The following is a 26,427-nucleotide window of genomic DNA, read 5'->3' as shown; positions in this document are numbered from 1 at the left end:
TCCAACTATCAAGTTGTTTCCCCAAGCATCAGGAGCAGCTGCCTATTCCGCAGCCTGTGTCCCAAGCCAGGCTCCCTGGTGACAGCAGCTGATGCGACCACCGCGACGGGGGGCTGCGGACCGAGTTGGAGTTGTCAAATCGTCTTCATTGCCTCGGAACCACTGGGATGCACCGCTTTTAAGACTTTTTTTCCCTTCATCACCAGGGCTGCGGAGGTGAAAGACCCAAAGCGTGGAGCCAACTTTTTGGACGCCTTCCCGGGCCCGCCCACCACCTCGACTCCTCTCCTCTGATTGGCCTGCGTGACTCCCGACTGCCCAATTAGGTTTGGAGCGCCTCGGCGCAGGCCGGTCGCGTCACCGCGCATGCCCAGTCCCGGACGAGCCGTACTCAGCGGTGCTCCGGAGTGCCGGGAAGGGCACGGGCTAGGGCGGTGCCAGCCTGGCTGGGTGCTGGCGCCAGGGCCACGCCCAGCGGGAGGGGGACCTGAAAAGCGGTCTCGTCCCCAACCGCCTGGCTTCCAAAACTCACTCCCCTAAGTGCGGGGTTCGTGTGCCCCGCTGGCTCAGCCATCCTCCGTCTGCCGGGGCTGGGAAGCGGCGCGAAGCGCAGTCTTCCGAGTCCCGAAGGACGGCGAAGCCAGCTGCATGGAGCCGGCCCCGATCGGAGGCAACGGCGGCGCGGCAGGATGGGCCGGGCTGTACCGCCCCAAACGTGGCCGCGTTAGCATCCTCCCCGAGGCGCCGCCCGGGCCGCGGGCTCCGTGTCCCGCCCCGTGAAGCGAAGCGCGGCACCCGAGCGTGCAACTCCCCAAAGTGACCAAGCAGCCCGGCAGCAGGGTGCCACACAGCTCAGCGCCCAGCCCCGCGGCCAGGCGCGTCCGATCCCCGGGTCCCAGGCCGCGTTTGGCGGCTCGCCGCTCCCAAGCCCGGGCCCGGCCCCTGCGGCCGCTCACAAAACGCGGCGAGCGGAACCGGCACGCGGAAGCGCCCGCCGCACTGAGCATGCCCAGTAGCACAGTCGAACAGAGGAGTTTTTTTTTCTTCTTTTTTTTTCTTTTTCTTTTCTTTCTTCTTTTTTCCTCTCTTCCTTCTTCTTTTTCTTTTCCCGGCTCTCCAGTAGGAGGCCCGTCCCCCGCCCTCTGTTCAGACTCCCCCCCGCCATCCCCGGGCCTGAGCTGCTAGCTTAACCATGGCCGAGGTGCCCGGCGCCGCGTTGTCCCAGGCGGGTTGGTAAGTGGCGGGGTGGCCCCGGCCGCTCGGCCGTGGGCTCGGGTCGGGCTCCTGGGAGGGTCGGGAGTGGGGCGCCGGGGGCGCGGCGGGGAAGGCGGACACCGCCGCCCGCCCCCCGTCCTCTCGGGGGCCCTCGGGGCCGGCTCCGCCCCCGGCGCCACGCGGAGCTCGGGGAGTCCCCCCCGGCTCCCCTCGGGGCGGCGGCCTGCGACCCGGAGCCGAGCCGAGCCGAGCGGCGGCCCGCGGGGAGCGAGAGAGCGAGCGAGCGGGGCCTCGGGGCCGGGGGAGCGGGCGGCGGCCAGGCCCGAGCCGCGCCGCTCTGGACGAGCCCGCGGGGCCGAGCACGGCGCGCCGCCGCCCGGGGAGGGTGTCGCTGCGGCGGGGCGGACGCGGGAGGCGGCGGCGGCCTGCGGGAAGTTGGCGGGAGCACGGAGCCCAGCCCCACGCGGCGGCCGGAGCCGGCCCGCTGCCCTGCTTTCAAACTACCGCGCCCGCCGTTCGGAGCGCCGCAGCGCTGGCTGCACGCTCTTGCCCAGCAGAGAGTGACTGACTGCCCGGCTACTCGTGCGGGGGTGCCCCGCGGAACTTTTCTCGAAGGGATCGCGTTGGTCCGATTTATTTTTTTTAAAGGACGTGTGGTGTGGAGAATCTGGTCATCTGAAAGCAATTAAAATTGTCATTAGGCAGTTTCTGGAACTGGAGCCACCCCGGTTGTACACATCCAGTTTAATTCTGCGTCGCCTTTCCCAGCCCTCAACCTTCTGGGTTGAAGGGTAGGGATGAGGATGAAACATAGTATTTGTCCCAGCCCTCTGAAACTACACTTTAGTGAGAAAGGAACATTAAGAAAGCTGTTGCTGCGTTGGAAAATCGTAAAGGGCAGGCAGAGCACTCTAGGATTGAAGGAGGGTTCGTTTCCTACAGAAGTGGACTTTTGACAGATGGCGAAGAAAGGCGTTGTAGGTGCAGTTAGGAAAGTGCTTATTGTTTTGGAGCAAGGACACTGCTAGATCCCGTTGGTTCCTGGAAGTAGGAAGGTGTTTGAGGATTAAAACGAAGAGGCAGAGCACCGGTGCCTAAAGTTTTGATCAGCTGGGCGATGCAATCACACCTGTGCTTTGATGAGTTTGCTACCCACTCGACAGGGTTTGCTACTTTACCCTGCTTCCTAGGTGCAACGAGGAAGGCAAAGAGTGGTTAAGTAACTTTCTCCCATGACGTGACTAGAATGTAGTTGAAATAAATGTTGACCTAAGGAGTCTGGTCCGGTGCTGTGTATTTATTATTTATTTATGTAATAAGATACAGACTTTTACCAGCCCCCTCCCCATGACTGGTACAACAAATTGTAAGTTAAAAATTTCACCTTATTCAGCTTTATTTTATTATTTTACTGGAATACTTACTTTCATTTTCTTGGTTTCTATAAGGCTGTCCAGATTAATCTTCGGCCAGTCTTCATATTAGTTTATGGAGCCCAGACTGGCCTTGAACTCACGGTGGAGTTACAGGTTTGGATCACACCAGACTTTGCATCTATTCAAGTTTACCCCATTCTTCCTTACACCGAGTCCTACTCTTACAAATTAGTTTTGCCCCTTTATTTACAAGGTTGGCCTTTTAAAATTCATTATGACAGAACCTACATCTAGGAAGGTTTCTTACATTATTGTGAGTCCAGATAATTAAAAAATTGACACCTTTGGACTCTTAAAAGCTTCTTAAGGACAGAGAACTATATCTTACTTTTCTGTAGTATCTAAAAATACCCAGCATACACCCGGTGAATGACCCTGTCAGTCAGAATTGCTCAGTCAGAGCCCTTTCCTGCTTTACGTAATTGTTACAAATCTCCAGCAGTGTTATATTGTAGCACGTGCCACTTAATGCTACCTTGAATTTCATTTTCCCTTAGTCTGTTGTGCTTCTGTAGGACAGTGCCTCCTAAAGAGCCCGGTACATAAAGACAGTGACTGTTCAAGTTCTTCCTTCTCTAGGGCCAGTAGGAGTTTCCTGGAGCTCCCGACCCATGGTCACCAGTCAAAGCTGGTGCCAAGGAAGGCTTGGGTGCTCTTCGGTGAAGTGACTTGAACTAGGCCTTTGATTAAAGACTTACTGTGTTACCATCAGAATCTCAAAGGCTTGAAGGGACGAAAGTACTAAGCGGAAAAGTTTAGACTTGAGAACAGCTTTGAACATCTTAGATTTCTGACACCCAGATTTCCCCTTCCTCTGGAGTTGTTGATAGCAACAAAGCACTTTTAGACTCATGTCCTTTAGTTGTGGGCCATAAAATAAAATGCTAAAACATCTACACCATCATCAATCTGTTCTGTCAGTTGTATGGAAAGTTAGAGAAATAGCAGTGAATGACTTATGCTGGTAATGCGATCTTTAGGGGGGTCAGAAGACCGAGTTCCTGTTGAAATTTATAGGTGGTTTTAGAGTATTATCTTGTATGTCTCAGATGCTCGGTGGTATCCCAGTCAGACTCTGGGCTTTAAAACATAAAGTAAGCAGTGTTATACCTCACCCACCCCACACCTCCAGCTTGCAGTACAGAAGATCAGGTCTCATGGACATCAGTTTAAATGTTGTAGGCATTTCTACAGTACAGTGGTTTGCTTAAATACCTTACATGTCACCTTGATCTTTTGTAATGCTTATTTCTATGCATAAAATAACTCCATAGAAGGCAATTGGCTTTATATTTGTATAGGGAACAACTTCATTGTGGCTTGTTTTATTTCTACTTACTCATTAAGTACTCTTCCACAATATGTCTTTGAATCTTTTCTATTTCTTTAATATTTTTTCCTGTGAGGTGAATGTGCCTGTGTGTCATGTGGTGCACATTGTGAATCCAGAAGAGGAGGCTGGGCATTTTGCTCCATGATTCTTTGCTGAGTTCCTTCGAGATGGAGTTTTCCACAAAATCTGCAGCTTGTTCCTTGATTTTGGATAAGACTGCCACCCAGCAAGCTCCTGTGGTCAGCCTGTTTCATTGGGGGTTACAGGCTTCTGTGGCCACACCTAGCTTTTTAATCTGGGTGATGGGGATCCAAATCCAGACCTCTTATCTAAGCCATTTCGTTCATTTATCCCTCCCTCCCTCCCTGCCTCCTCCCTCCCTCCCTCTCTTCCTCTCCTCCTCCCTCCCTCCTAACCCTCTTCTTCCTCCTTAGTCAGGAGAATGTAATCATTGAATTTATATTAGTGAGACCATATTGTCTGTAGAATTAATGTTGCATAATTTATCTCCAATGTGAGGGTGGGGACAAACCAAGTCATAGAGAGTAATAGTATGCTCATTTCAAAGCAGCAGAACGAAGAATAGAGTTCAATCAAGAATAAAAATTCTGTACTTATTTGCAGTGAGTTGTGGTGACCATGTCTCATTTGAGTGATTAAAAATAACACACTGGAAGCTAGCCTTGGTGGTGTGTGCTTGTAATCCTAGCCTGGGCTTCAAGAGAGCATCTCAAGAAACCCAAGCCAACAAACAACACCAAAACTAACCCCTACATTTAAAAATAGAATGGTTTGCTGCTTTTTGTTTGGGAAGGAGGCTTAGTCTGAGGGGTGGTTATGTCATAATCAAATAAATCATTTTTATTGGACCACCTATAAGTCTTAAGAATTCCTGAAAAAACAAAGCACTATATTGTGTGCTTTGTTTTCTTCAGCAGTTTAGAGTTCAAGATCTATAAAGTAGTATTAGGTGTGACATTTTTGGGCAGGGCCTGATGACTCACAGCTGTAGTCCCTGGATTATTGTAAATTCCAGGCCAGCCTAGGCTACAGGGAGACAGAAACAAAGGAAGAAAACAAATACGTTTCCATTTTATTAAAAAAAATGTATCTTGGAATCTCAGCGCATTGATGGTTTAACTAGAGTACTCCAGGTATCTGTTTGTTTGTTTATTTATTTATTTATTTTTGTGGTTTTTACGAGACAGGGTTTCTCTGTATTGTTTTGGAGACTGTCGGTCCAGCCTGGCCTCGAACTCACAGATATCCACCTGCCTCTGCCTCCCGAGTGCTGGGATTAAAGGCGTGTGCCACCACCGCCCAGCTGTTTATTTATTTAATGGCATTTGTTTTTGTCCTCTTGATAGAGTGAGGGATCTAGAGTATGATGTCAAAGATCTCCTTTCCTTATGTCCCTTGACTCTTTCCTTTGGGTTATCTCCCTTTGGCTACTGCCACCAGCTGCCATCTTATGTCCTGAGTCCATCCCTAACTCCATCTGTGTCATCTTTCAACAACTAAGAAGCTGCATGTGTCCTGTAACCAGCTGTGGTGCAGAGCAGAGCGACCTTGGACTAAATAGTGAAAACAGGTAGTGCAGTGTGGCTTACAAAGGCACTCTTCTTCTTCCTCTGTCTCTTGCCTTGAGGTAAGGAAGTGGAGCAACTTTCAGACATATCACTGGGATTTAAACTTCCTCACCCTTTTATATCCCCCACCAGAAGCTTCTTAATAGCCGTATTAATTATCACAATAGAGCCTATGCAATTGCCATTCTTCAGCCCCTCCCTCTGTGCGTGCCTTGTTGGGTTGGCTTCAGTTTTCTCAGAGGCACACTATTCCCCAGGAGACTGCTGCTGAATGAGTGCTCTCAATCCTCAAGGAAAAACATATTCTAAGGCACAGATAGAACCTTTGGCAGTAGCATCAATATAAATCTACGCTTCTGCTAGTAGTCGTGTAGTAAGTTGTGAAAAGGATATTAAGAATTTTTATTCATCTACATTATTCCATAGCAACTTTCTCAGGTAGGTAGACCTATACAGTATTGTTCCCTCTCCTTCCCTCTGCTTTCTTCATTTTCTTTGACACATGGCCTCACTGTGTAGTCCAAGCTGACCTAGAACTGGAAATTTTGCTTTAGCCTTCCTGGTGCTGGTATTATAGCCAGTTACAGATGTGCATCGCTATATGAAACTTATAGTTATTTATGAGGTTATATATTAAGTGCATTTTTCCTGAAATTGTGAAATGTATTCTCTTCTCCTCTCTCTCTCTCTCTCTCTCTCTCTCTCTCTCTCTCTCTCTCTCTCTCTCATCTCACTATATAGTTATGGGAACTGACTATGTAGACCAGCAGGCTGGCCTTGAATTCCTAGAACTTCACCTCCCTCAGCCTTCAGTACTGGGATTAATGGGATCCACCACCACACCTGACTTACGAAATGCATTTTCATTTTCACTTTGATAAAAATATTCTTAAAAATATTTATTTATTTATGTATTTTGTGTAGATGAGTGCTTTGTTTGCATGGATGCTTTCATGGCAGAAGAGGGCATCAGATTCCATTACATGGTTGTGAGCCTCCATGTGGTTGCTGGGAATTGAACTCAGGACCTCTGGAAGAGCAGTCAGTCAGTGTTCTTAACAATGAGTCCAGCCCTACTACAAATATTCCTATTGTTCTCTTTTGGGAAGGATCAGAACTAACATCTTTTATATGCTGAAGAACACCAGAAGAAACCAGTCACGTTTATTTGGTTTTCAGGGAGGCTTATTGGAAATTCCCTTCTTTATCACTGTTTCTGTTTTTAGGCAGAGTCTCACTATATATAGCTCTGGCTGCTGGCCTAGTACTTGCTATGTAGATCAAACTGACTTTGAACTCACAGACATCTGCCTGCCTCTGCCTTCTTCTCCCAAATTCTTGGATTAAAGGCATGTGCCATTATACTTAGCTGGGAAACACCTACTTTGAGATAGTTCCTACTTTAGTGAACATTGGTGAACCTTTGCTAGTTTATATTATTTGCAAAGTTAAGATGCTGAAAATTAGCATGCCCTTGTTAACTTTGTGTCTTAAAATATGTCACATTATCTCCTCCTGCTTTTACTGGTAGTGTAACCTGGGTGTTTTGTCAGACAGTTCCAGTTTTAAGGTGCTATTTTCTGCCATTTCTTGGTGACTAACCTATAAATCTAGTTTCAGCTGTCTGTAGGCTTGACTGCCTCAAGCATGAAGAAGGTCTATAAAGAAATTTGCTGCCTCAGCAGGTTGAAAATCAGTTTCTTCTTTCCCACAGAAACATTTGCTAAATCAACTAAAAACTGCGTAGCAGCAGCCCAAGAACCATAAAAACAGCACTTGAGCTTGCTCCAGCTTATGTTTTCTCATTCTGACAAGAGAGGAATATTGGCATTCTGATGATTTAAGTCCTGTCAGTCGAAAATTCTTAAGGTCTACAGTGTGTAAGCAGGTGAAGAGCTCTTTACTTCTAGGTGGTTTCTACAGTACGTAGACTATGTTAACAACAACAGAACACATGTTTGATGTAAAAATTTGAGAAATATTTGTGGAACTGTAGCAAAATGAAGAAAAGCATTCAGGAAAAGAATATGTGACAGTAGGGTGATACGTTCAGTCATCAAGTCAAAGATACAGGTAACAGAAAAGAAAGTCATGATGGAAAGGAAAAGACTGGGAACTTAGTGTGTACTATAACCTCAAAAGGGGACATGCGTACGTACGTACGTGTGTGTGTGTGTGTGTGTGTGTGTGTGTGTGTGTGTGTATTCATGCCTGCATTTACAGGCCCTTTTTACATGTATTGATTGCAGTTTTGTGGTCTTTAAAGTAGAGACAAATAGGTCCTCTTAGTAGTGGTATTGGATACATGCTGTCTTTACATTAATAAGTCACTATAGAGATACTAACAATATGTATTACTGAAGTACTCTTAGTAAATATTTATGCTTCCTGTGTGCATGATACTGTGTTTGTTTTGGAGTGTAGTGATGTATGACAGGCAGAATTTAAACATGTTCTGCACTGTTGTTCTACTTGTAGAATGGTGTTGAAGCACATCTAAAAACAATTAGCCCAGATTTGGGAGCCTGGAAAAGTTTCCAATGTAGTAATATGTAAGCATGGCTTATACATCCTGTCTTACCATTGTTTCCAATTTTTGTCTAGGAAAAAAAGCAGACAGATCCATCAATTTGTCTATTCAATAAATAATTTTGGAACATTGTGCTGTAGCAGGCATTTTCTCAAATCAGTATATTTTACCTTTATTTCATAGTAATAGAGAGAAGTTGATGAGTTTTTATTGGGATGGGTGTTATGGTAGCTGTGACATCACGGGTTGAATTTCAGATATCCTTGCACTGCAGTAGTTGGAGCTGGGCAGGAGATGGTGAGGTTGACATTGAGTACAATAGATTGGCTTCAAAGATATTTGTGACCAATATTACAAAGGGTGACAAAGGTAGTAGTAAGGAATTGATTCTAGTTTTCAGGCTTATATAAATCAATTATAATTTAGTTTATTAGGTGATATTTTGCAGGTGGTTGGATCATGAGTCATTTGAAATAAGATGTTAGCTAGGTATTAGGAAATACTAATCATGTTCTCAGGAGTGAAGACCAGACTAGAGAGAGAAAATTTGGAGATGTGTGAGTGTAGCTGGTAGTTGCAGCTCCTCCTGACCAGTGAAGTAGGTGTTAGCCATTGGGTTAGTCGCCTTTCCTTTGATGAGACCCAAGAAAAATAATCTTAAGGAAGAAAGACTTATTTTAGCTCATGCTTTCAACCCTGGTTATTTGACTATACCTTGACACTGGGGAGGAGCAGAAGAAACAAGCTATCTTTCTAAGACAGACTTTTTATTAATCTACTTTCCCCTTTTCCACCCTCCCAACTATAGATTCTGCCACTTTCACCTTCTAATAGTGCATTTGTGTAACATGAAAAAGTAAAAGACCCAGACACTGATACTGGGTTCAAGGCGAATATCAGAGCAGCAAAGCAGCTGGCCACTAGCTTCTTACCTCTGCCCCAGGTTGAATGGGCTGACCCTGTCTCCATGAACTCTCGCCAAGCCTCAGACTCTAAATTCCTCAGCGTGGCCAGAGAACAAGTGCCTCTACTGAGACCTTGCTTCTGTCTTCTATTGTAAAGAGAAGCTTTGTCCTTGAGAGAAGCCTTCCCGCCAGCCTGGTTCTAGAGCCGCATCAGTCCCAAATAAACACACAGGAGGCTATATCAATTATGAAGCTGTTAGCCTTGCTTGTTTCTTACTGGCTAGCTCTGACTTAAGTAGTTACCCCATAATTGTTAATCTGAGTATTTCTCTTACCGGAGAATAGTTCTGGGCTTCCTACTCCATGGCGTTACATCTTGACTCTTGAGTTTCTCCTGTGTTTCTCCTACCCAGAGTCCTCCTGGACTCCTAGTCCCACCTATCTAGATTCCTATTGGCCAGCAGTGCTTTATTGACAAATGCACAGGACTTCCCCCCAACATTCTATACTTCCCTAATGTTGGGAATTAAGATGTGAACTATAATTCTATTTTAGACTGATTAACTCTTGTGTAGATCCGGGTGGCCTTGGACTCACAGAGATCCATTTACTTCTTAATCCTGAGTCTGAGTCCTAGGATTAGAAGTGTGTACCACCACCTCCTAGCTTCTGGCTGCTGGGATTCAAGGTGTGAGTCACCACTGCCTGATCTCTATAGCTTGAGCCTGTCTTTGCTTTTCTGACTCTTCAATCAAGCTTTAATAAACCATAAATAATATATCACTATTTGATTATGAGCTTATCAAATGGATAAGTGCACTGATGAGATCAGAGCCCCCATCATCCATTTGCTTCTTCAAAGACCTCATCTTAAACACGGCTGCATTGGGTTCAGAGCCTTCACTATAAAAGCTTTTGGGAACATTTTAGTGTACTGTGATGGCCACATGTAGCTACTGAACACTTAAAATATATGTCTAGTCCAAGTTCAGATGTGCTGTGAGATGTGTACCTAGTTTGGGAAATTTAGGATAAAAGTGTAAAGTTTGCAATATTTTACATATATATATCAAAATAATATTTTCAAAATATTGTACTAAATATAACATTTTTTTTCTATTTTTATTTACTTTAAAATGTGACTGCTAGAGGGACTGGCTGGATTGCTCAGTGGTTAAGAACAAGTACTGCTCTTGCAGAGTTCAGATCCTAGTACTTACATCAGATATACAACTGCTTGCATGCTGTCTTAGCCAACTCCGAAGGATGTGATGACTCTGTCTTTGCGGATACCTGCTCTCGTGCACATGCGGACACAGGTGCTTACACATCTATAGAATTGATTTTCTTTCTTTCTTTCTTTTTTACTGTGACTACTGGAATGTTTAAGGTTATGTATATGGCTGATAATACTGTGTCTCTGTTGGACAATACTGACCTGAGAAGTGACCTCTGAGTGAGAGGATACACTCAAGTACTGAAAAATCTCAGCACTTTTAGATGAGATTAGCCTTCAAAGAGGGGCACGTGGGAAAAGTGCGTTAGAGTGCATTAGAAAGGCATTCATTTCTCTAACAGAAAATGGACATTTCAGAGGTTTCTGATCATGTGATAGGCCAGTATTGTTTTAACAACTTACCAACATTAGAGATAGAGTGATTTTGAGGCATAAATAGATACTTAAAGGTTCTTTAAAATTGTGCTCCAACCCCTCACATGTGATTTAGATATAAAATTCAAGTTAAAATACTTTAACTGTAGATTTTCAGAAGATTCTGCCATGAAGACTATGCTAATTGGTGATGCTAAAAAAAAAAAAAGAACTTACAACAACAACAAAAAACAACTAGGGGATAAGTCAGCAGGTGAAGACATTTGCAGCCAAGCCCGATGACCTGAGTTCGAGCCCTGGGACCCACATGATGGAAGGAGGGAGCTGACTCCAGCAAGTTGTCCTTTGACCTCCAGTAGTGCCTTCTGACCTATGTTCCCTACCTCCATAAGTAAATGGAATAAAAATAAATAAAAGGCATTTGTAATTTTACTAAATTCTTAGGGCTTTGAAGAACTTGGGCGTTAAGGTGAATTTTGTTTTTTGTGAAATACCTAATATGAAACATTAGATATTAAATATCAGTGGAGAAATTTTCTAAATAAGGTCAAATTTAATGGCTTATAATTTTATAAACTTCTGAAAAGAGAGGGTCAACATCAGGTTTCTCTTTGGTTAACTTTCAGTCATGAGCAATGGAAAACACACTTTATTTGTTGCTGGCTAGGGCACAAAGCATGGGTATTAGGCATCTCAGTGACTCTGCTTAGTTCCCAAGACTCATAAGTAGGACAGTGACTTCCTCAGATGATGGCATTCTTGTGATGGCAGTCTGAGGTGGTGGCAACAGCAGGGAGCACTTGTTGCTTTCATTTTCTTATAAAGCTACTGGTATCATGGAGGTTTCTGCTCTGATAGCCCTATGGACTCTCTAGTCCCTTTCCACAGGCCCTTTTCCTAAACCCTACATTAGGTTTCCATCCTCTGATAATTTAGAATGGAGACTAAGCTCCAGCATGAAGGGGAAAAGCATATTCAAAGCCTAGCAAATGCGATTTCTGCAGGATCATGTTGATTTGACTACTTTGCTGAGTTTTACTTGGGATGGGATGGGTAGGCATAGCATAGTATGCAGGATGTCTGAATCATCTTTAGTTGGCAACATTTTGAAGTGGAGCAAGATGAGGATACAGTTCTTCCCTTGTTTTGGTTGCTGTTGGTAATTTTTCTGTTGACCTTTCTGGTTGTAGTTTTTAACCATTTTTATCTTTGTTCATTTAATTACAAATTCATCAGAAGTCTTTAGAAGTATATATTGTTTCTTTGATAATTCAAATTTGATTCATATTAAGGGTTTTCAAATACAAATTATGGCTGTATGGATACAGTAAAATTTTAGTACTCTCTATTCTGTGCATACCTACATATTTGTTGGTACAAAGTAGCCACCTAAAACAACATTTGGCTTTTTTTTTTTTTCAAGAAGGGGGTTTCTACACTGTGTAGCTTTGGCTGTCTTGGAACTCACTCTGTAGACCAGGATGACCTTGAACTCAGAGATCCAGCCTTCTCCCAAGTGCTGGGATTAAAGGCGTAGGCCACCAACGCCCAGTTTACTTTTGACTTTATTGATAAACATATTTTTAGTTGTTTTTTTCTGCCCCAATAGCAGAATATACTCACTAATTTTTTTTAGCAGTTGTGAAGCTATTTGCAGAGGTGATTTAAAGAAAAGCATCTTTACGTAATTGCATGTATCTTCTTAAGAAGTTGAGAGCTAAGTTGGAATTTATTTGCCATCATGGAAGAGAATGCAATGTCTAATATATATTACAAGTATGTGTTAATGAGATATATTTAATATGTAAATGATCATTACAGTCTACACACTGAAGTCTAGCTATCTTAAAAGGTCAGTAGAGCTTCAAGTTTTGTTTATCCTTACATGAATAAATTTATACTGACATGAATAAATTTGTGAGTAAATATTTACATTGATATTCGTGAATCTTCTACAGTTATAAACATGTTCTAGTTAGGTTTAGGATTAGGGCCCAGTAGAGGCCACAAGTACAGAGGTCTGAATTCCAGCCATTTTCCTCTCCGTCTTTTAAACAACCCAGTGTTCTGGGGCAGTTTTCTGCTTTGCATTTTTGGTCATCTTGTTGGTTTCACACGTGAGCCACACGACAGTAGCATCTGGTACCATGTGGCAGCCTGTCAGTGCTGTAGACTCTGTCTCCAGAGACATGCTCAGGTGTCTTTGTAGTTTAAAAGGTTCCCTTGGTGACTCTTTGGCACATTAAAGTCAAGATAATACCATTGTAGAATATTGCAGTTGCCTGCATGGGCAAAGCCGAGTAGCTGTTACATCTCAATTTCAAGGGAAGTGTTCTCAGGAAAGGGAAGTTCACGGAGTCCACTCTTGTTGGTTGGAGAAGACAGTGTGCCACATCCTTTGTTGTAGGAATGTTAATCTCATATCCACTTGAAGGACATGTGAGAACTGTGGCCTGGCTCAGTGATTCTCAAGTTATCTGTCAAAATAGTTTCAGTGTGTCAGTGTCTTGGAAATTGCAAAACTGTGAGGCAATTCTAGATTTTCCTAAGATTCTGTGTTCACCTGTTTCTGTACCTGTTCCATCACCCAGCAGTAAGAGTTTGTGGGTTGGCATCGATCTGATGAGTGGGCCATGCTTAAATCAGTTCTCTTTCTACCTGGAAACACTGAAATTTTGAATCAGTGATACTCTTTGAATTATGGTAAATTTGAGTTAATTGGTAGGAATAGTCAAAGCTGTACTTGGGGGGCATTTATACTTCTAACTTATTTGCTATTATAAAAATTGAAGTGTTAATCTTATGCTTATAAATGGCTCTACAGCTTGCAAAGCCTTCTTTGTATCATATTTCACAGTAATAAACAGGAGATAGTATATTTGCTTATGAAAGGGTATTATGAATGTTAGTGGTGAGGCAGGAGTGTAATCTCAGCACTGGGGAAAGGGAGGCAGGAGGATTAGGAGTGAAGACTAGCCTCAGCTGTATAACAGGTTTGAAGCTATTTCAGCTGTATTAGAATATTTCAAAACTGACAAATAAATGAGTAAGTATTTATAAGAATTGCGAGCCTCATTGTAGACATCTAGTATGATACAACACATAATAGGCTTATAAGATGTCATTAGTCTTTCATAACTTCTTATACTTTTAGTTATGAATTAATATTAGCTCAAATTTGGTATGAAGCTTACCAGCCTTTACTGTGGCTACCTTTTACCTTTTGAATTAGTCCTGCTTCAGCATGTTTTCATGGAAAATAAGATTGGACTGGACGTTTGTGGTTCTTCAACATGTTTCTCTTATTGTAACAGTTTCCACGTATAAATTGGATTATTTATAGTTACTGGTGATGCTTTAACCAAAGTCTATGGAAAATACATGTAGCTACAGGTTCCTATGTATCTAAGATACTTCCTTTTTTTGCACTTGTGTTTAAAATGGATTCTTTCCTCACATAACATACCTGGATGATGGTTTCTCTTCATTCCTCCCAGTTCTTCTCACCTCATCTGGATCCCCCATCCAGATCCACTCCCTTTCTATCTCTCATTAGGAAAGAACAAACTTCTGGGCTGAGAGGCCAGCATGGGACTGATCCAGGCCTCCTGAACGTGTGTGTCAGTGAGGAGGCCTTGGCAAGCTATGGGGCCTCGGATAGTAGATCAGTATTTATCCCTGGCATACAAATGGACTTTGGGAGCCCATTCCACATGCAGGGATGCTCTCTCAGCCTGGACACATGGGGGAGGGCCAAGGCCCTGCCTGGGATGAGATGACAGACTTTGAAAATCCCCTTGGAGGGCCTCACCCTCCCTGAGGAGCAGAGGGGGAATGGGTTGGGGGCTGGGGGAGGGGTTGATGAAGAGTGGGGGGGGGGGGAGGAGAGGGGGCGAGAGGGAGCTGGGATTGACATGTGAAGCAAGCTTGTTTCTAATTTAAATAATAAGGAAAAAAGAGAATAGACTTTTAAAAGATAATATTAAAATATAACAAAACAAAATATTGTAAGATACATAAAAAATTATGACAGTTGGACAGGGCAATCCAACAGAAGGAGAAAAGCCCAAGAAAAGGTACAAGACTTACACACTCAGGCATCCCAAGAAAACACTAAACCGGAAGCCATGATACATATGAAGAGAACTTGGTACAGACCCATGCAGGCCTTGCACAGGCTGCTTCTCTTTCTGAGAGTTCACATCAGCTTTGCTCATGTTGATTTAGAGGGCCTTATTTTCTTGATGTCCTCTGGCTCTTACATTCTTTCCTCCTCCTCTTCCATTGAGCTGTGAGGAGAGGGATTTGATGGAAAACTCCCATGTAGCGATGACTGTTCTGAGGTCTTTCTCTCATCCTCTACGTAATGTGGTTTCTGTATTTGTTCCCTCCCATCTACTGCAGAAGAAAGCTTCTCTGATGATGGTTGAACAAGTCACTGATGTGTGAGTACAGCAGAATACCAGTAGGAAAAATTTTATCACTACTTTTTTTTAGAGCATTTTGAGTGGTTTTACCTAAGTCCCCGGGCGTTCTGTCTTGTCTCAGGTTCTTGATCACATGAGCAATGTTGGGAGTGGTTCCATATTGAGGAGGTTGTTGTTTGCTTACTCCCTCAAGTGTTGAACCACCATTGTACTCGCATATCGTGCAGGCAAGAAACCATTGTAGATAAAGCATGTGTGGGTGACTGGTGTTCACGTTTCTCCTCTGGTAGTGTGCGGAGTACCTTCCCTAAGACATGCCAGATAGACTAGTGTTTGGCAGGATACTTTTGCTGTATCCACCTTGCTTGTTGTATGATAGCATGGCTTGTACTGTCTCTGGAGACCCTTCTTTAATCCTCTCCTATATTTGTTTTTATTATTATTATGATGAGAAGGAGGATGGTGATGACGATGATGCCTAAATTCCTAACACAAATAAACTAACAGGTCAGTAAGATACCACTACTCTAAAAGTACTCCATAGTAATGTCCTTGGGAGATTAAATCAATTTTTGTTTGGAACAGATTAATAATTAAATTACCTTGAATAAATGTTTATATTAGAATCGATTATAATAGAGGTTTATAGCAAAACTAGATTATCATGAGAGATTTTTGAGAAAAAACACAAGAATGCCAATATGTAGTGTTGTTCTTCAGTTAGATTTCATCTCTTTCTTTCCTCTTATTTTATTAGTTCTTTGGCAAGTTTTCAATGCATTCTGATTATATTCACTGCAACCCGACTCCTCCCACATCCATCCCCTCTTCCCTACCCACCCAACTTTATTCCTTTTGTTTTTACTTTTTATTTAAACACACAAAGTACAGTTTATGCTGTCCATATGTTCTTGGATATGTGGTCTTCACAGGAGGGTGATCTACCCACCAGAGCCTGTGTCTTAAAAGAAAATTGATTCTCCTTTTCCTAGTTGTAATCAATTGCCAGTAGCTCCTTTGGTAAGGGTTGGACTTTTCTACCTCCTCTCTCCATGCTGGAATTTTGTCTGGTCTGATTCTGCACAGGTCTGGTGCATACTGTCTCAGCTTCTGTAATTCATCTGCGCCACTGGCCCTGCTCTATCCAGGCAACACTATTTGCTTGTAGTTTTCACCACCTATGACTTTTACAGTCTTTCTGCCCTCTTTACCATCAGTCCCTGAGCCCTGGGAGGGGGATTTGTGATGTAGATGTCCTGTTTAGGGCTCAGCAGTCTCCAGTCTCTTATTCTCTGCACCTTGATTGCTGTAGATCTCTGTGCTAACTGCAGTCTACTGGAAATAAGCTTCACTGATGGCAGTTGAGAATTAATCTAGTGCATGATGATAAGTCATTAAGAGTTGATTTAATACTGTGATCATTTAGCAGAGTAATAGTACTGGTTTCTACCCCAGAGCCTCTGTCCTGTCTAGTCACAGGTGTTGGCCCTGGTAACCGTGTCAGGCCTGGGGTTTAACTTTTGGATTGGGCCTTAGACACAAGTAGAAAGTATTTGCTTACTACTGTGACATTTGTGCTACTATTGCATCAGTGGGCATGTCTTCCTAGGCGCCTCATTGTTGTAGCTGGCAGGGCAAACAGTTGGGTAAGACTGGTGTCCTAGGGTTTCTGTTGGTGTGAAGAGACACCATGACCTACGCCACTCTTACAAATAAAAACATCTAATTTGTGTGGTTTGTTTACAGTTCAGAGGTTCATTCCATTATCATGGGGGGACATGGTGGCTTGTAGACAGACATGATGCTGGAGAAGTAGCTGAATGTCCTACGTCTTGCAGGCAACAGGCCATGGGTTGTGGCATTGGGCATGGCTTGGGCATATATGAGACCTCAAAGCCCACCCCCAGAGTGACATACTTCCTCCAACAATGCCATACCTACTCCAAAAAGCTACACCTCCAAATAGTGCCACTCCCTATGAAGTTATGGGGACCAGTTACATTCAAAATGCAATTGGTGACCTTTTTTTCTTCTGGTAGCATGTATGAAACCTTCCAGCATTATGAAAGGTAACCAGGAGGGATGAAGCTTGCACGGTCAGTACAGTTTGAATTCTTTATGTTCTGTGACTCAAGTACCTGCAGCAATTGGGTCTAACTCTCAAGTTCTGGAGGGTAACCAAGAGTATTGGTATAGCCTGTAATGTTTGGAGGTATATGGGACTTGACTTGCCAACAACTCCAAAGAAGGTAAGCCATTACTAACACTGGACTTTTTATTTGCTATTCTATGGTATCTAGTAGGGGCATTGTTGCCCAATTATAAGGTAACTCTTTATATAAGTGCATGCATGTATTTTAGGAAGGTTGTATAGTAGAAAGTTTCCCTACGATTTTATTCAAGATGTCTTTAGTGTTATCCCTCTCCATAGTCACTCATGTAGGCTGTCCTTCTGTCCTCTCCCCATTAAGCCTTTCCTGTACCACTTTAACCCCTTGTACCACTACCTTCTATCTCTCCATGCTTGAAATTCCTGTGTGTTGGCTAAAGGTCTCAGGTATCAAGTGGGCCAGGGATCCTGTGAGTCCAAAAGGGCAGGAGATGGGCTGAGAAGAGGGGGCTGACCCTGGCAAATAGTCTTGGGACTTGGACAAGCTGAATGTGTGTGTGTGTGGGAGTACAAGTAGCCTACCTGGGTCTGCATGGAATGTGTTTCCTATTGCCCCCCCCCCAGCAAACAGCCACATCTACTTCTTAAGCAGTGTGGTTTGTGGTTAAGAGCATGGGTTCTGCTGCACAGTTCTCCTGAGCTGGGCTAAATCCTTGTAATTAGCTATAACCTTGGACGTGTTTCCTTACTGCACACATGGTATCAACAGTGGTAACCCTTACAAGGTGTAATTAGGAAGACTAGGAATTAATCCAGAGTTTGCTTAGAATACTGCTTGGCATTTGCTGAGCATGCAGTAGATATTTAATTTTCTCTGTATTAAGCTTGACTCCACATAAATAATTTCAGATGACTTGCACATAAATGGATTTCTATGCATGTATTATTTTTGGAAAAGCTGATATCCTTTGTTTTGGAATATTCTCTGTTGAAGGGATTTTGAATCTCCTATTTTACAGCAGTGTTTGGTAATCTCTCAAAGATGAAACAGCCTAGGAAGATGGAATATTTGATTCATTATTTTACTTACACATTGCAACTAGAAGTTCGATAGGAATTTGTGAGTATCTAGTCCCTTACTGTCTAAAGTTTTCATCTCAGAAGTAAAAGTAAGGTAATCTCATCTCTTTGAAATGTTGCATTATTAAGTATGTTTTAAATTTTTTTTTGTAAACATGGCTTTCTCCTGAGTAATGGAATTCTGTCATCAAAAATGAAATATGTGGAACCACTTATGGAACAATGTTAAATTAAAAAAAACAATGTTTTAAATGAGAAAGACTGTCTTTTGAGGAAAAGGAGATTGTATAATTTTACCTGGAAATGAGGACTTGGAAAACACAGCCCATTAGCCAAATCTGGCTTGCTGCCTACTTTTGTCAGTAATGGTTTATTTAGACACATCCCTAAGTATTAATGTACTCATGGTCCGTGTCTCGTTTTATGCTATAGAGGATGAGTTAAGTATTTGTGACAGAAATCCAATGGCTTATAAAGTCTGCAGTTTGTACTTTGTGGCCCTTTACAAAAAAGTTTGTGCTGATCTCTTCTGTGAGTAATTTGTAAGTAATTAGTGACGTAGATGTATTACTGTATTGTCAGAAAAATATAGAGGTTGGAACAAGTTGTACATGCCACTTATTCAAGTTTTTGTTAAAAATAGTATGGCAGAAATAATCATGGCCATTGTTCTTCGCCTTCCTTATAGTGACTGGCCAGATGATGTGCATTATGGATTAGTAAGCCCCAGCTATTTGATTGGAAAGTGCAAGGACTTGCAGAGGAACTTTTGTCAGATGCAGATTTGTCAGTGGCTTTTGACATGGTCTACTGATTTTAATAGAACTTTCCCATTATGCCCTGGGGCAGGTATATATTTTGCATTGCTTTTACTTTAGACTTCTACCAAAGGGACAGTTTCAGATGCTTTACAAAGTCTAAAACAGGTGATTTTGTTTTGCTGAAATAGATTTTTTTTAAAGAACCATTTAAAATTAAATTTGCTTTTTGACAATTTCATACATGTATATAATGTACTTTGGTTATTCCTTCCCTATACTATACCTCTCTCCTATTCTTTTAGTGCCCTCCTCCTTGTATCTGTTCGGTTTCTAGGTTGATGACTTTTGGGTTGTTTTGTGTTCTGTTTAGTTTAAGTAGGACCATCTGGGTAACCATTGGATTAGAAGTTTTAAATACAAGAAAATGTAGGTGTGTTGAGCTTGAAAAAAATTTAAAACATACCAGTCCTAGCCAGGCACAGTAGCCCATACTTTAATACTAACATGCAGGACATGGAGGCAGAGGTAAGCAGATAACTGTCAGCTCTAAACCAAGCCTGATCTACATAGCAAGTTCCAGGTCCACCAGTAAGAAAACAGAACAACAAACAAACAAGACCACCACCAAAGAGAGCTCCTACCATCAATCCTGTGTAAAATATAGGTGTTTTGCTTTTAATAGTGAAACATATTTGGTAGTCCTTCATACTTAAGTTTACCTTACTTGACATCATCAGAATGCTTATTAGAAATTGACCCTAAGGAATATTAATACTTTTGACACGACAAAGGTTGATGAAGTTTTGTAATAGGGTTCATGGTCCAGCTTTTTTGTCACATCGTTTTCTTTTTGAAGATATGTCTCTCAGGCTTCCAGGATCACCAGTTTTAGTTTGTAGAGATCTGTTCACTGAGGTCAAATACACAATTTGCATTTTAATATCATTCTGATTATAGAAATTATGGTACTGTTTCTTTAGAATATTTACATTAAAAGCACTTAAGGTATTGAGTCTGTATTTAACACAGTGATATCAAGCAAACTTATTCCTTTAGCTAATGGAATCAGTAGTGGACGGATACTATTATTGGAAAAGCTAGGTCCTGAATTTACTAACTTAAGCAGACTGTGGTGGTTTCAGTAGCATCCATAGGCTTGTTTACTTGAATGCTTGGTCATTAGAGAGTGGCCCTACTTGGCAGGGATTAGTGTTTGTTTCTTCCTTCTGCCTTCTGATCTAGATGTAGAACTCTTGGCTACTCTCTAGCATGCCACCACACTTCCCAAATGATGACAATAGACTAAACTTCTGAACTGGAAGCAAGCCCCATTTAAATGCTTGCTTTTATAAGAGTTGGCATGGTCATGGTGTCTCTTCACAGCAAAAGACCATTGTCTAAGACAGAGATTGGTACCAGGAGTAGGTTATTGCTGTGACAAGCCAGACCCTGCTTCTTGTTGACAGAATTTGGACTTTGGGACTTTGGATTAGGAAAGCAGGGGAAGGCTTTAAGTGGGACTTAAAAGGGCCTTACTAGTCTGAGTAGGGAAGACAGTGATGCTGAGAGTAATGTAGATTATTTTATGGTCTGCCTCAAGAGGTTTCAGAGGAGAATATTAGTAAGTGGCCTAGAGATCATTCTTTTGATAGTTGGGTGAAGAATATGGCAGCTTTTTGCCCTAGTGTGAGAAGTCTGCCAGATGCTAAATTGAAGAGTGTTGCTCCAGTGGTGTTAGTAGTCAGTCTTATCAGATCTGTAATGAAAAGGAGCAAGGAGAGCAAGGGAAAATATCAGATGTACAGTTTGAGGAGAAAAGAGGCACTAGAAAGTGTAATGGAGCTTTATGCTGTGTTCAAGTAGATAAACAGATGGAAGAAAAGCCTGATGTTAAATCGAATAAAGGGAGTAGTGATCTCAGGGTAAGACCCCACACAGCTGAGCTTCCAACTTGTGAAAAGGAATTAGAAAGAAATTGGTGACAGGTGTGGCAGCACACACCTTTAATCCCAGCACTTGGGAGGCAGAGGCAGGTGGGTTTGTGAGTTCAAGGTCAGTCTGGTCTATGGAGTTCCGGGACAGCCAAGCTTAAGCAATGAAAGGAAGCCATTGAAAACAGAAAGCTGGTAAAAATGTATTTGAATGAGAGAGCTGTGTTCAGCCCCAACAAGCAGCAGAACTTGGCAGCTTCTGGTTTTAGAGTCAAGGATGGAAGTAAGGGGTTATGGAATTTCCCTCCGAGACTAAGGAAAGCCACCAAGGTCAGATGTGTGTCGGTGATGACCCTTTATGGAGACCTGGAGAGGCCTTTGAATGAAGCTGTGAAGATGAATCCTGGATTCTCTTTGGGGATCTCAAGATGTTGGAGATGGTCAAGTCATGGGATACTTGCCCAGGAAAGCTGCTAATGGGAAGTGGAGTTGTAGTCAGCAAAGCTGAAAGGAGTTAAGATCTGAAGAGCATTTTGACATCAGACATGGAGATGCTGAGTTTGGAGTTTGCTCTGCTGGTTTTTGGTTTTGCTTTGGTCCAGTATTTTTTCATTGCTTCCTTCCCTTCCTTTTGGAATGGTAATATATATTCTGTGTCATTTATGTTAGAAGTATGTGATTTGCTTTTTTATTTTTATTTTATAGGGGTTAGAATTAAGAGATTGCATGAATATCATAAGAGACTTAGAACTTTGGACTTTAAGCATTGTTGAGATCATGTTAGATTGTGGAGACTTTTGAAGTTGGATTGAATGCATTTCTGCATGTTGCATGTGGTTTGAATAGGAATGGTCCCCTTAGACTCATATATTGGAATGTTTGGCCCTTAGGGAGTGGTACTTCTTGGCAGGGATTAGAAGGTGTGGCCCTGTTGGAGGAAGTAAGTCACTGGGGATGGGCTTTGGGGTTTCAAATGTTCAAGCCAGGCCCAGTGTTTGCCTGTTGTTTTCCAATCTAGATGCAGATGTTTGCATGCATGTTGTATGCACCATGTTTGACTACATGCCACCATACTTCCTGCTGTGATTATAATGGGCCAAACCTCTGAAACACTAAGCCAGCCCCAGTTAAATGTTTTCCTTTATAACATTTGGCATGGTCATGGTGTCTCTTCACAGCAATAGAATGATGAGTGACTAAGACACAGACCAATGCAGTGAATATGAGAAATTTGTAGACTAAGTCTCCTTCTATACAAATTATAATTAGCTTTACATATAAAATTGTGAGATATCAGCAATTAAAATTATTTTCTTTTCTCAAATGGCCAAACTTTGCATGAATACTTGATGGATTCAGTAGCAACGCTGGTTTAGTGATCCTTTGGAAGTGTTAAATCATTTCCATGAAAAAGATCAGATTTGTTTTGTTTACAAATCAGTCTGTCTGGCTTCTACTTCATGATTTGGTAAGAGATACAGTCTCAGTTAAGGATAATGTAAAGAGAACCTTTTTATTTTTGAGATAAATATAATGTTTTTCCTAAGGAAAATTAATTCTGTGAGATTTTTCATGTTTTTTGGCTCCTATAACCCATTTAAAAAATAAAATGAATGAATACTGTTTATTCTTTTAGTATTGTGCTACTATTTCTTCATATCTTTTGCTTAACAATTAACTTTATTGGACACTTTAAAAATGACACATTAAGATTTAGTGTGGTATCATTTTAAGTCAGTAAAAAGAAATCAACCCATTGTAGGATTTCACCAAGTCTCTATAATAGATACTGTAAAGTGTAAAGTTTAAATAAGATGAGGGGATGGAGAGATGGTCCAGTTAGTAAATTGCTTGCTTTCTGTTTAGGGATGAGCACTTGAATTCAGATTCCTGTCACCCATGTAAAAAGTCCAGCTGTGGTAGTGTACTTTTGTTATACCAACACGGGGGTGGTAGAAGCAAGAGAACCCTGGGACTCACTGGCCAGCCAAACCAGCCAGTTTAGCCAAGTCAGTGAACTCTGGGTTCAGTGAGAGACCCCATCTCACAAAATGAGGCAGAGAAATGACCGACTTCAGTGTCTGACTTCTGACTTTGGCCTCCATGAGTATGTATGTTCACAAGTACCTTTGTATGTGCACATGTATGACACACGTATGAATCCACCACACACATACACAAAATAAAGCTAAAATGAAAATGAGGACTATGTTCCTAATAAAGTTCTTAAACCATGATTTTTGTAAAGTAGCAGTGGGTTTTGTTGTTTTTTTTTTTTTTAACTAAGGAAATTTCAAGAACGCATTTGCAAAAAAGCCTGTTACTGGCCCATGAGAATAATTGTTCTTCCCTTTCTTTCCCAGTCTAAATCCTTCCTTCTGTCATAGAATAGTTTTTCCATTAAAGCTACTGGTTCATGCCTGTTAACTATTAAAATAAATGGCTCTTAGATACTTAATGCAGTCAGTTCTAGTTTAAGTTATTGATTTTTTTTTTTTTTTTGGTTTTTACGAGACAGGGTTTCTCTGTATTGTTTTGGAGGCTATCGGTCCAGCCCAGCCTCGAACTCACAGAGATCCGCCTGCCTCTGCCTCCCGAGTGCTGGGCGCCGCCACCGCCCCGCAAGTTATTGATTTTTTAAAGGAATTTTCCAAGAGTTTGAGGTACCCTGTGATTTACTGTTGAAATTGCATTTCAGGGTTTCATATGTTGTTCTTCCATAGTCGTGTGCTTGCTGTCCTTGAATGCTGCTGTTGGTTTTTCCCCGTTTTCTAAGGATATAGTAAAGCCACTCTGTAGCACTTAGGATGTATTAAGTATGAGAGGTAGTGTGTAGCAGGAGGATGTGTGCAAGTTATGTTCAAACACAGTCGTATTTTAGATAAGAGAGGAGAGCATGATCAGATTTAGGTTATGAGGAGAGTACTTCAACAAATCCCCCATGCACAGTGAGAGGCAACTGCACAAGCTCAGGTAGATTTAGGAGCCATCAGCATGCAAAAATTAGAAAAAGAAAAGCAGTGGAATCAGTTAATAGATAATGAAAAGACAGAGCAAAGATAATAGAATCTTGTTAGTATTTTTAGTATCAGTATGGAAGATAATAGAGTACAGGGGAGGGTAGGAGAATGATGTAAGATCGTAACAAATGAGCGACCAGGTAAGGGTGCAGACAGCAAGCCTTCACAGTGGAGGTGGAGCGTGCTCAGCTGGTAAGAGCACATGTTACTGTTGTGGAGGATCAGCTCAAAACTGCACTGAAACATACACGTGATCATTTTCTGATGTTACACAAATCATTGAATATTTGATAGGAAGTACTCAGTGATTAGAAAGTCCATTTAAGTTGTACCCCTTGGTGATTATGTATTTATGTATTACACACATATATATTTCAGTTCTTAACTATAATTGCTATTATCTAAGGTCTTAGTGACCAAATCCACATACCAGATCTTTTGTCTCTCTAGGTGGCCTTTATAAAACAATTTAGAGCATAAATAATTACAGAATGTAAGAAAAAGTTATTGTAAGTGTTCTATGATGTTAGTTTCCTAAATATTTGAATTTTTGTTCATAATTCACATCTGACACATCTGTTGGTTTATGATTTGCAAAACCTAAGAAAAAATCAGGAAAATATTAAACAAATGAAAAAAAAAATACCTGCATATAGCTCCTGGAGATCCAGCACTCTCTTCTGGCCTCAGCAGGCAGGGAGACTAGAGCAAGCCCAGTGTCTAATGGCCAATCAGGAAGGCTCCACCCTCATGAGCTAAGAACCTTCAGGAAGGTTACAAAATCCCAGCACACTGGGGAGTAGAGTTTCAACACAGGAGTTTGGGGCAGATACAGTGTTCATTTCATAGTATTATTCAGAGGAAGACTTGGACCTGCTGCTTTCCCTGGCCAGTTTCAAAGCCTGGAACCTCTCCAAATGCTTTTCTCTGAGTTTGGATGAGAACCTCAAGGCCTTGGTAGCTGAACAACCTGAGTTTCAGGAATTCTTTTGCCCTACTTCCTGTGTTTAGTTATTGAAAGCCCAGAATGTTTAATTCATGTAGCTGACTTTTATCTTATTTAATGCAATTACTAATTTGGTTAGCTTTAATCTCTTACTTTTCTGGGGGGAGGGACTATTCTGTACAGCTCCTTTGTTGTATTTGTGGTAAAGTGTGTTCTCTTTAGCATCCATGTTTTCTACTTTGCTTTTATCAGTCTTGTCCGGGCTGGGCTGTCTTTTTAAGTGGTTGCTCCTTTAGCTGTTGCACCATGTCTTTAGTTGTCATAGTCTGAAATAATGACACTTTATAACAGTGTAAGGACTTGTCAGTATACAATTATACTTACCTATTCTGTCCATTGTCCTTCTGTTGTTAAAAAAATTCTCATATCTAGTAGAAATATAAGTTCTTTATAATATTTTAATTTTGCTTTAAATACTCTGGAGTCTTAAAATAATTTGTGCATTATGTATAATGTAATAGTAGTTTGAAGTTTTTCTCTTGTATATTTTCAAGTGAGAAGGTTTCTATCTCTGTATTTTCTCTCTTAAATGCTTTTACTTTTTTGGCTTCGTGTCTGGCTTTATCATGTATGGAATGAATCATTTCTTTCACTATTTTCCCACTGAGTCTACTAATAATAAATGCTTTCACATAGGGATCTCGGGTCAACTTTATTTTCATACTGAGGAATGTGTTCTGTAGTTACAGACTGCAATATGACTCATCTCAGTATTTTGTTCATAGGATTTTACTTTCTTCTGGGATGAATTCTTTATAATGGGAAGTTAGGAATTGGTTGTTTTTCCCCACTTTGTTGTTTTGTATCTGAGGCAGAGCTGCTGCACCTGATCCTATTGCTACCTCAGCTGATGACCATGTCTCCACAGCCATTGCTGCCACTGCTGCTGTGAGATAGGCAAATGTTTTAACTAAATCTCTGTCTTTTATTTTACCAGTAAAGAGTCTGGAGCCAGATGCTGGGGTGAAAACCTGCTAGCTCAGAGAGTCAGAGACAGCAGCAGGCTGACTTTCCTCTTCTGCCATTATCTTAGACTGAATCCTCTCATACATTGTCTGAAACAAAATTCCTCCAATCAGATGTCCCTCCCTTCTACCTCCTGTGCCCCTCTCTCTCTCTGACCTCCCGACTTACCCTCACTCTCTATGGTTACTTCCAGTCAACCGGTTGCTGACTCTGCCTCTTGACCTATGGTTGATTTTATTTAAATAATACAAATCATAGTATGATCAAATATCCTGCAACATTTTGTAATGCTCGTGTGTGCTCTCAGTGTTTTCCACAGAGGTTTGACACTGTTGTATCTTGCTATAGAGTTCTTTGTATTTATTTTCTTTTTGTTTACTGAGATGTTTTGCTCTCAGCTAGAGCCAGATCATAATGAGTTTCTTTTGGTGGTAGAGTCAAATCACTACTGGTTTCAGGTGCTTTGAGTTTGAATCCTTAGCTTTCCCCTCAATAAGGTCTGGGAT

The 26,427-nt window shown here is 41.8% G+C and overlaps 1 protein-coding gene and 1 long non-coding RNA gene across 3 annotated transcripts in view; one reads left to right on the top strand and one right to left on the bottom strand.

Annotated features, from left to right (window-relative positions):
* Positions 1-1,100: 1,100 nt before the first annotated feature.
* The window catches only part of Tdrd3 (tudor domain containing 3), a 134,151-nt gene continuing 108,824 nt past the window's right edge, over positions 1,101-26,427 (top strand). For both annotated transcript variants that reach the window (XM_005070920.4, XM_013114079.3), the window contains exon 1: positions 1,101-1,233. In XM_005070920.4, coding sequence (XP_005070977.2) covers positions 1,193-1,233 — 41 coding nt within the window. In that variant the 5' untranslated portion in view covers positions 1,101-1,192. The remainder of the gene's footprint in view (positions 1,234-26,427) is intronic.
* LOC121143274 lies at positions 12,569-24,684 on the bottom strand. Its single transcript, XR_005880481.1, has 2 exons — positions 24,596-24,684; positions 12,569-13,097 (listed from the first exon to the last, which is right to left on the bottom strand). It is a non-coding gene; the product is annotated as an uncharacterized LOC121143274 (long non-coding RNA).

The sequence above is a fragment of the Mesocricetus auratus genome, unplaced genomic scaffold (genome assembly GCF_017639785.1).
Source record: "Mesocricetus auratus isolate SY011 unplaced genomic scaffold, BCM_Maur_2.0 Super-Scaffold_2245, whole genome shotgun sequence".
NCBI classification, from domain to species: Eukaryota; Metazoa; Chordata; class Mammalia; order Rodentia; family Cricetidae; genus Mesocricetus; species Mesocricetus auratus.
This window is presented reverse-complemented; position numbering and strand designations above follow the sequence as displayed.